The sequence below is a fragment of the Anastrepha obliqua genome, chromosome 1 (genome assembly GCF_027943255.1).
Source record: "Anastrepha obliqua isolate idAnaObli1 chromosome 1, idAnaObli1_1.0, whole genome shotgun sequence".
In the NCBI taxonomy this organism is placed as follows: domain Eukaryota; kingdom Metazoa; phylum Arthropoda; class Insecta; order Diptera; family Tephritidae; genus Anastrepha; species Anastrepha obliqua.
The window spans coordinates 158598792-158609179 of record NC_072892.1 but is presented as its reverse complement, the minus strand read 5'-3'; the positions used below and the strand labels follow the sequence as shown (position 1 = coordinate 158609179).

Genomic DNA, 10388 nt, shown 5'->3' with positions numbered 1-10388 from the left:
AAGGTGACATTGTATTTATTTTGAAAATTCTTTATTTATTCTTCCAAATCAATTTCATCCCCTTCAAAGTAATCCCCTCCCGACACAATGCACTTATGCCAACGTTTTTTCCAATTTTCGAAACACTGGTTGTAGTCACTTTCCGGGATGGCCTTCAGTTCCGTCTTCGTTGCGGCTTGAATCTCCTCTATCGTGTCAAAACGGTGTCCCCGGAGCGGTCTTTTGAGCCTGCTGAACAGCCAGAAGTCGCACGGTGCCAGATCAGGTGAATACGGTGGTTGCGGAACGATATGGGTTGAGTTTTTGATGAAATGATCACGAATTACGAGTCCAAAAAATTCAATGTTTTCGGTACCAGTCGAGATTTGACGCGCTTGAGGCCCAAAACATCCTTCAAAATGGTATTGACTGAGCCTTTCGATATGCCAACATCATCAGCAAGGTCTCTAATCGTTAATCGACGGTTTTTCAACACCAAATCTTTGATTTGTTGGACGTGAGCTTCGTCAGTTGAGGTTGATGGTCGCCCAGGACGCTCTTCGTCTTCGACACGTTCACGACCGGCTTGGAACTCACTATACCACTTGTAAACATTTTTTTTAGACATAGCCTCATCACCAAAGGCTTTCTGCACCATCCTCAACGTATCCGAAAATTGATTCCGCAAACAAAATTTAATGCAAATTCTTTGCTCAACAAATTTCGACATTGCAAAAAACGAGAAACTCACTTTTAGCAGCTCACAAAACGACGCGTATCTCAAACAGTAAATGAATATTTCACATGAAATTTGACATAGATGTCACTCACAGTACTACCAACCTAAAAAAAAAAAGAATTATCCTAATCCTTCAAAGCGCGCAGTTTAAAATCAAATGTCACCTTATTTTTTGGACACAGTAGTATTATACTATAATATTGTATTCAATAATTTTGTATTCTTTCGCCGAATTCTTCATAAACTTGTCGTCAAATAAAGCGCATCTAAAAACAAAATTTAAATGTATTTGAATTTAAGTTAAACTTTTATGTTAGCATTAAATTTGTCGATGTGGCAGCACTCGGTATCAGGCAGTTTGTCACCAATCGGAATTTTCGTTTTCTGTTGTGTGCTTGCATTTGACATTTCGTAATAAAAGGAATAGAAATTTTCATGGTGCGAAAAGGAGATTTACGTTTAAGAATACGTACCGTTGTAGAAGATATTTTGAAGAAAATTTGACGAAATTTGGTACGAAACTATAAGCACTCATTATAAATAAAGTGTAATCAATGTTATAAATATGTAAAATGTAAATTGAAACCGAATTATTATCAAAGAAGTGATCACTAACTGCAACCAGATAGCACCAACACCAACGCTAGACAACGGATAGAAAGGTGTTATAAGTAAGATAAGCAAGAGGAAAGGGTGGAAAGGTGTTGGTGCACGGGAAAATTTCAGCGAGGAAAGGGCAGCACCAACAGCAGTTCACAAAATTTCGGCCAGGCATATATATTTCCCTATAATCGTGTGCGGCATTAACGGTGTGTGCAAAATCAAAGCAAAAAAAAAATCTATGCAGAACGAAAAGTGTAATCGTAAAACTGAAATTCTTTTCTCTTCCACATACAAATACAATCGTGCTGCAGCCGTTTAGCCCACCGCCTCAAAACGGAATCAAAATCAGGATGTCCGCGTTATTAAAGGAACTGGAAATCTTTGAGCTTCGTCCACTAATTACTAATTTGAATTGCAAATTATCCACGGTCAGCGAGTACGATGTGCGCAAACAACTGCTGTGTCTCGTCTCAGAGGAAAATGACATTGTGCTGCGCTATACGAGCGAAGGTGGACAGGAAGTGCTAAAATTGATTTCTTGGTTTCGACGCACCAATCGAGTAATACATGACGTCTGTTTTGATCCCTCCGGAACGTGGCTTTTAGTGCTATGTAAGTATTATGACCTTGGGGAAACGAATATTATTTGGCAGCGCCTGTTCTACATGGTTAAATTGATACGTCGCGCAAATATCATTAAAATTATTAAACAGCCACATTCTTTAATTCACTTCTGAGTGAATTTCTATGCAATTTGTAGGGAATTTCACTCGCAAGTGAATTACAGAACTTTCCCGATTATTACTATTTATGAGGGTATAAAAAGAAGCTATGAAATCAGGCAAAATAGGGGCGGGGGTGCTCAAAATACGTGTGTTGCGTCAACATGGTGGTGACCAAACGTGTATATTACTGTAAATGTGAATGTGTAGTTGGGTATAGTATAAGCACCGTGATTAAAGCTGCATATTCTCTGATTTAGACCAAAAATTGCAGCCAAGAGATGTGTGTCACATTATTTATTGTATTGCTGAACGTACGCCCCCTACCACCCACGTTTTTTATGCTATTGATTTTCGTTTTTTTTTTTGTTTTTGTTGTTTTTTTACTGTTTGTGTTATGTGTTTGTTTATCAATTGATTTTTGCGGCAGACGAGTGCGCTATCTACGCAAAGGTGTTTGGGTACGTTGAACCGGGAAAGTAACGGGGTAGCAAACCAAGGGGGTGCAGTAAGTGCCAATACTTTGATAAATGCAAAAGACCTACGGCCTCGTCTACGCTTTCGCATGTACTGCCAACGTCAATGCCTTGTGCGCTAATACAACGTCATTGTCGTTGTAGACAGCCTGTCGCTGTAAATTGAGTTTGCACAATTTTCATATCAATGAAATGCGGATTTTTATTTAAAAGGTGGTGATCCCATGAAGTCCCTATATGTATTTATGTACATATCTATATTTAAGTCACTTTGAAATATTTCTTGTTTTTCATTGTATTTTGGTTTGCTAAGTGAAGGCCTTATATAACAAATGCAAACGAACACTAAGTGAAATAAATTATATTGCAAATAAAATAGATTTTACGCAAACATTCCAGTATAAATGGATATAAAATATATTTTATTTCTATTTATTTATTTTTTTATACAGGGTGGGCCATATAGCGTTTGCTTTTTGAGCCAGCTATTTTTTTGAGAATGGTAACACAAATGACATGTCAAATGTGTTCATAATTTAGTTAAAGGTTTGACATTTACGAAATGGGACACTATACGCTTGAACAAAATTGGGAAATATTGAAAACCTATCTCCAAAGTGGTTTTACCGAAAAATCACCTTTTCTGATGAAGCTCAATTTCACTCGGTGTCTACGTCAATAAGCAAAATTGTCGGATTTGGGGCTCAGAAAATCCACACGTTACTGTAGAGAAGCAAATGCATCCACAACGAGTCACTGTTTGGTGCGGTTTTTGGTCTGGCGGCATCATCGGGCCATTTTTTTGCAAATGAGCGAGGGGCCGCGGTTACAGTAAATGGCGAGCGTTACCGTGACATGCTCAGCGAGTTGTTTCCAAAAATTGAAGAGGATGACATGGACGACATTTGATTTCAACAGGTGCAACTTGTCACACTGCCAAAGTTACACTCGAACTTTTGGCTACCGTTTTTGAAAACCGAATAATCAGCCGAAATTCCGATATCAATTGGCCATCTCGGAGCTGTGATTTAAGCCCGTTGGACTATTTTTTGTGGGGAGCCGTTAAGGACAAATGCTATGCGACCCATCCAGAGACGATTGATGCTTTAAAACACGAAGTTGCCATGCATGAAATTGGAGCCCAAACAATCGAAAATGTGCTTAAAAATTGGGTTGATCGAATGACCTACTGTAAAGCCAGTTGTGGCAGTCATTTGAACGATATTATTTTTTATTCATAAATGACAATGTTCAATCTTCAAAAAAAAAAAAAAAAAAGGTTGGAAAAATATTGATTACTTTTTTTTTATAGCCGATTCAAAAAGCAAATTTTACATGGCCCACCCTATATGGCACATCTATTTTTTTTATTTTTTTATATTTAATTTTTTTTTATATTTATTTATTTCTTTTTATATTTATTTATTTCTTTTTATATTTATTTTTTTTATATTTATTTTTTTATTTTTATTTATTTATTTTTATTTATTTATTCAGTTGAATACAAGTTTTCTGAGCTTATTCGTTTACCCAAATCATAACGAAACGAGTATCTACTTCCTTTGAAAGATATAAATAATATTGTTTTTGGGTGATGATTTTAAAATAACATAACTCTCTTCTTCTTCCCAATTGCAAGTATTGTTTTTGGGTGATGATTTTAAAATAACATAACTCTCTTCTTCTTCCCAATTGCAAGGTTTCGACAACACACTGCACATTGTACCAGCCCTAGCTGTGGTGGACAAAACTTTCATGGAGCCAACGAATTCAACGCACCCGCCGCAACAGCCATACAGCACAATACAAATTACCTCGTACATCATCCCATTTGTGGGACCGCATGAGTGTCCCAACTCAAAAAAGTGTCCTAATCAGGCGACACCCTTCGAAACAACCGCAAAACTACTGCCTCCATCATCACCTGCGCCTCCAACGGATAACGCAACACACGAAAGCCAAGACCAGCAAAAGAACGTAGCGGACACCGAGCAGCCCGTAGAGGGTGAAAAACTTTCAAATTCTCGTGAAAGTGTCGTGCAGGCGTCACAATTATTAGTGGAAGTTGAGGTGAATATTGAACCAAAACTGGCAGCCGATGCGAATCTAGAAGCTTATAGCCATGATGTGCCCGCCAGTATGCTTGCACCCACCGCACCACCAAACGTCAGCGAAGATAAGACGGGCAATGCTCAAGTCATGGCTGCTTCCTTCATGGCATCGGTTACTTGCCCTTATCCCTTGGCGGTTGTTTGGTGGCAAACTATTGACGGCGTGAATCGTGCTGTTATCGGCTATTCGGATGGTTCCATATGCTTTGTGGGTTTAAGTCCAAATTGCCCTTTTGTCGCGAGCACCGCAATTGAGACGGGCTCTGTGGTGAAGTTACTCATATGCAAGGATAGCTCTTTCGACAGCGTCATTTTGCTGGTAAGTATAAAAAGCGAATTGTTTTTTTTGTGACAAAAAAATTCCAATTTCATCTTTTTCAAACGCCGCAGATTACTTCATCTTTAAAGCAGCAATTCAAATTACTGCTGGAACAAAAGGCCATTAAATACATTTATCCCGGCGAGCTATCACCGAACACAGTACACGGCCGCGATAGTGATTGGCAAATTGTTATGCCTCTAAAGACCCAAAGTAACTGCTCTGATCCAGCTTCGGACAACAGTCAACTGGATGAGGATGTTTTCTTGAGAAACGACGAGACCCCCAGCACTTCAGCCACGGCAACAACAACTAGTGCAACACAGCCGCAAGCGAGTCACTCACTACGACGTTCGGTCTTTATTCCTGGTACACATACGCAAATGCCCAAAACAGCAATACCACCACCGCCACCACCGTACACTGTAGCTATCAATCGTCAATTAGACACGGCGTCCACGACAAACATATCAGCGTTAGGTGGCAACAATGCTGGTACAACGAACAGCAGCGCAATCCACAGTATTTGTTCAACTACAAGCACTGGCAATGCGAGCTCTTCGTCGGGTGTGCGTTTCACCCAACAACAGCTGCCCGATCTGGACGATGTGAATGCACGTGCTGGCATTTTGCCAGCGGCGCGCGCACGTCTAGCCTCATTGAAGAGCCTGGGCACAAAGAAGCTAAATGCCATCAAAATGCGCCTCTCTGATAATCGGCAAAAACTCGAAGACTGTAAGTAAACAATTTTATTAATACGCATAAGTAATCGCGCATAAATAAATTGAAAGTATCAAACCAAAAATTAAATTCGAACATTATTTCGTATATAAATATACATACTGTATTTTCTAAAACTGTAATTTGCTTTTTATAAAACCTTTTCCTTTCTTAATTTCTCAGTTATAAAATGTATTGTAATTTTATTGAATAGATTGCGTGAGAAACGCGGTGAGTTTAGTCAAAGTTTATGCCACAACACACGAGTTGTTGCCATGCTTACAATCATTCTCGCCGAACAGTTAGTGAAATCAGACATACAAAACTCCAATTTCAATACTCACTTAGCGCGTACTCTTAATTCACCTGCGTTATTGCGTTCTTTGTACAAATATACCCTCCAAACATTTGTTCATCTCCTCAGTTACGTTTCGTTGTAAATTTGAGCTGATGTTATTTACGATCCTACTTGTTGCGCTCTAATGCATTTCTAATCTATGCTGTTTTTCGTTGCAGACATGCCTGAAAATACTCTTGGCAACTTTGCTATCATGGACTCACCGTCGCTCACACCCGAGGTACTTAACAACTCCATTGGTTCCTTTTACACCATTCAGAATCTGCGTAGCACCTACCTGCTAAGCGCGCTACATAGTCATACCAACAGTCTGACCGTGCACAACATTGATATTAGTTTGAAGCCTCTATTTTTATATAAAATCCCGAAGAATTGTTTTGATATTCTGATTAGCTCAAATTTGCTCTACACCATACAATATGTTGATATAAACGGCGATAATTCAAAAACGGCCTCAACGCAGAATATCGAAAAGAATACGGAGAAAAATACAGAGAAGGAGAATCGCGACACAGATGTTGAGAAAGAGGAAAATTATGCTGAAAAAGTGTTGAATGTGACGGATTTTAGCGAAGATAATGACACACTACTCAGCGACATCAACATAGAAGCAGCGGACAGTGCCGATACGAGCGCAGATACGAGTGCGACCACAAGTGGGACATCCAGCAGCGACAGCCTGTCGCCATCTAATGCGGTGAATGCAGTGGGCGTGATCAGCAGTGCCATGGCGTCTTTGCGTACTGGCGAGGAGGATGTGAGTAACTCATAGAACCAAATAATATTAATTGATTAAGACTAAAAATGATAATAATACGCACTTTAAGGCAGATAGATTGGAAATTCTGAATTCGTTATTGTTGTTGTGGTAGCAGCAATAGAAGCCGCGTCAGTGTGGGGTATATCACGGGTCGTCTTCGTCTGGCTCATCTAAAGGTAGGCCCAGGAAACACGCTGTTTCGTCAGCTTCGGACCAGAGTGAGAGGGGTGTTAGATGAGTACGTTTTAAAGGGCATGTGAAAAGGTGGTTAGTATCGTGTGTGGTGCCGGACATATGTTTGGTATGTCGAGGTCAATTCTGGATAAGTAGGAGTTTAACCTGCTACAATATCCAGAATGTAATTGTGCCATTCCCATGGCAGCCGATTCTACGTTACCGGAATGACTCGGGTTTTTCCCAACCAAGGGCTGCCGCCCAAGTAAACTAGCCCTGTCAGTGAACAGTTTGTTATGAATTGATAGAATATGTAGGTCTGTTCATGAAGCAAATAATTTGTAATAATTGTTACAAATTCTCAAATTTTGGTGTTCATGTATCCAAAAAACTTGCAAAGTAGGGGAAAGTGAGAGAGCAAAATGACATTTCACTTTGAGGGGAAGTTGCAAGTTTTTACTGGATAAATTTCGAGTAAAAATTTGCAAGTGAGAAAAACAGCTAACGCAAAGTAAAAATAAACACGAATTAAAATTTGTGAATTGAGTCAAAGTTCTGAATTAGAAAAAATTGGTTATTAAATTAGAGAATGTAAGTGAATATATTTTAGGTAAACTTCATAAAGTTTATTTGGGGTATTAAATAGGCATCGGCCGATTGTATAGAGATATGCACTTCTGAACCACAGCCTCCAGTCCCCGTTGCTGCAGTTTTCGAACTAGAAATCAGAAGCATTCAAGACACTGTGTTTTATGCTTATAGTTCTTGGTTATTAACTAATTTGGCAAGAAATATATGAAGAAAGCCACAAAAAAACAAATGCTAATATAATACAATGTTCTTCATCTGAAATAGCGATGATGAAATGGAACACATTATTGTGGACAAAATGAAATAAGGTTATGCCGAAGATCGTTATTTTACATTTTATTTGCGTTTTTTGTTTTTAATTAATTTTTTTTTTATTTTATTTATATTTCATTTTTTTTTTTTAATTAATTTTTTTTTTATTTTATTTATATTGCATTTTTTGTTTTTTATAATTTTTTTTTTTATAATTTTGTTTTTTATTTTATTGTTTTTTTATTTATTTTTTGTTACTTTTATTTTTTCTTTTGTTCTTTTTATTTATTTTTTATTTTATTTTTTTTTTACTTTATTTATTTTTTATTTTATTTATTTTTTTTATATTTTTTTTTTTGTTTTTTTTTTTAAATAAGATATAGCTGAACTGGAACAATTCATTCCCGCGACGCTTCTTGGCTCACATCGGTTCTGCGTAACCGGAACGACCCGGATTTATATCCGGCCAAGGACTGTCACTTCAGCAGCATTCCCCGTATATGCATGGGGTAATTTTTATGCTGCTACAACAGCAACAACAACTGGAAAAATGTTTATTCCTATTCTTTTTGTTCTTCTTCTTTGGCCGAGGTTAACAAAGCGCGCCAGTCGTTTCTTTCTCTTGCTAACCGGCTCCAGTTGGACCCACAAAGTGAAACCAATTCCTTCTTCACCTGATCTTTCCAACGCAGAGGAGGCATTCCTATCTCTCTGCTACTACCAGCTGGTACCGCATCGAATACTTTCAGAGCCGGAGCTTTTGTAATCATTCGGACGACATGACTCAGCCAACTTAGTTGTTGGATTTTTATTGCGTAATGTCTATGTTGTCGTAAAGCTCATTGTTCCAGCGCCTGCAATTATCCCTGTCTCCAACGTGCAAAGGTCAAAAAATCTTCAGCAGAATCTTTCTCTCAAACACTCCAAGCGTCGTCTCATCGGCCGTTTCCACGGCAGTCGGTTCTACGTTACCGAAACGACCCCGATTTATATCCGGCCAAGGACTGTCACCCCAGCAGCATTTCCCGTATGTAAGTATGAGGAATGTTTATGCTGCTACAACAACAACAACAACGTCTCATTGGTTATTGTCATCGTCCAAGCTTCTACCACATAGGTTAGAGTGGGTATGATGAGATGCTTATAAAGTTTTAGTTTTGTTAGTCGAGAGAGGATTTTACTACTTGATTGCCTACTTAATCCAAAATAGCACTTGTTGGCATGAGAGATTCTCCGTTTTTAGATAAACAAAGTATCTTACAACCTTGAAGTCATAACTGTCAACAGTGACGTGGGTGCCGATACGCGAGTGCGCCAACTGTTTGATGACAGGAGGGGCTTCGTTTTATCGTCGTTCACCACTAGACCCATTCGGTTTGCTTCTTTGTCCAGTTTGGAAAAGGCAGAACTAACAGCGCAGTTGTTAAGGCCGATGTTGTCAATATCTTCCGCATACGCCAAGAATTTTAGGCTCTTATAAAAAATTGTGCCTGAGCGATTAAGTTCTGCGACTCGCATGATCTTTTCCAGCATGGGATTAAAGTTAAAGAAGTCGCACGACAGCGAGTCAAGTCTTCAAATACCCTTAATAAATATCTAAATAAATGAAATGAGTGCTTGCTGTATAACAAGTTTTTATACATTTTTTTCGCTGCCTTTTCATTGAGTAACCTATTTGTTTGTCTACTTTTTTAGCGCTTTAACGTCGCCTCGCAGTTGACCATCTTTCGCTTTGAAAATGAAACCGTGCTTAATCTCTATCAAATGGCCACCTATCGCTCTAGCGATCTTAGTGAAGCCATATCGAAGGAGGACAAGGCCAAAGCATTCGATTTCAAGGACATCCGCTCGCCAATGGATTACGTGCAATTCTATGAGAACGCCGATGTCAAAGAGGAGTACTCATTGCGTCAAATGGAAATTATGAAGCATGAATTCCCCAAAATCAATTACGATCCTTGCTATGTGGTCACCAACAAAAATGTCTACTATATACAACTAAAGTGAACGCAAACATTTTATTTATTCAAAATTGTAAAAATATTCACGCAAAATCTATTGTTTTCACCTATTTCAGAAAGGAGCCGTTCGCCATCTTCCTAGACTCCGCTTTGGCCGGTGAATGGACACAATGTCGTGAATTCTGTAACACTTTTGATCTTGCCTTCGAAGCGTGCATAGAGTTTGCGGGTGATTATCTGTTGCGTCGCAAAAAGGTTACCCAGGCACTGGTCACATACAATTCAGCTCGCATCAAACCTATCCGCACAGCTCTCAAGTTGGCCATGTTCGGCCAGACATGTGCGCTCATGCATCTCTGTGCTATGGCATTGAAGACGACATACCTGCTCAAGTCGAAATATTTTTGTAGCCCCATAATAAAAAGCATACTGAAGGATATTACATATCGTCATTCGGAGGATGTGCGCACAATACTGCCATTCTCTGCAAGCACAAATTCAATAGATGTGGTGAATGAGGGGCAGTCGGCAAGTGACTACACCTATGGCGTCGATGATTCGCTTAGTAATTTACAAATGTCACCATCGTCACAATTTCATTTGGCCAATTTGTTGTTGATAAC

The 10388-nt window shown here is 38.9% G+C and overlaps 1 protein-coding gene across 3 annotated transcripts in view; it reads left to right on the top strand.

Annotated features, from left to right (window-relative positions):
• Nucleotides 1–1141: 1141 nt before the first annotated feature.
• The window catches only part of LOC129237413 (uncharacterized), a 17475-nt gene continuing 8228 nt past the window's right edge, over nt 1142–10388 (top strand). For all 3 annotated transcript variants that reach the window (XM_054872169.1, XM_054872161.1, XM_054872152.1), the window contains exons 1-7: nt 1142–1527; nt 1633–1933; nt 4219–4949; nt 5021–5684; nt 6186–6784; nt 9500–9807; nt 9882–10388. The exon at nt 9882–10388 is cut by the window's right edge and continues 45 nt beyond it. In XM_054872169.1, coding sequence (XP_054728144.1) covers nt 1672–1933; nt 4219–4949; nt 5021–5684; nt 6186–6784; nt 9500–9807; nt 9882–10388 — 3071 coding nt within the window. In that variant the 5' untranslated portion in view covers nt 1142–1527; nt 1633–1671. The remainder of the gene's footprint in view (nt 1528–1632; nt 1934–4218; nt 4950–5020; nt 5685–6185; nt 6785–9499; nt 9808–9881) is intronic.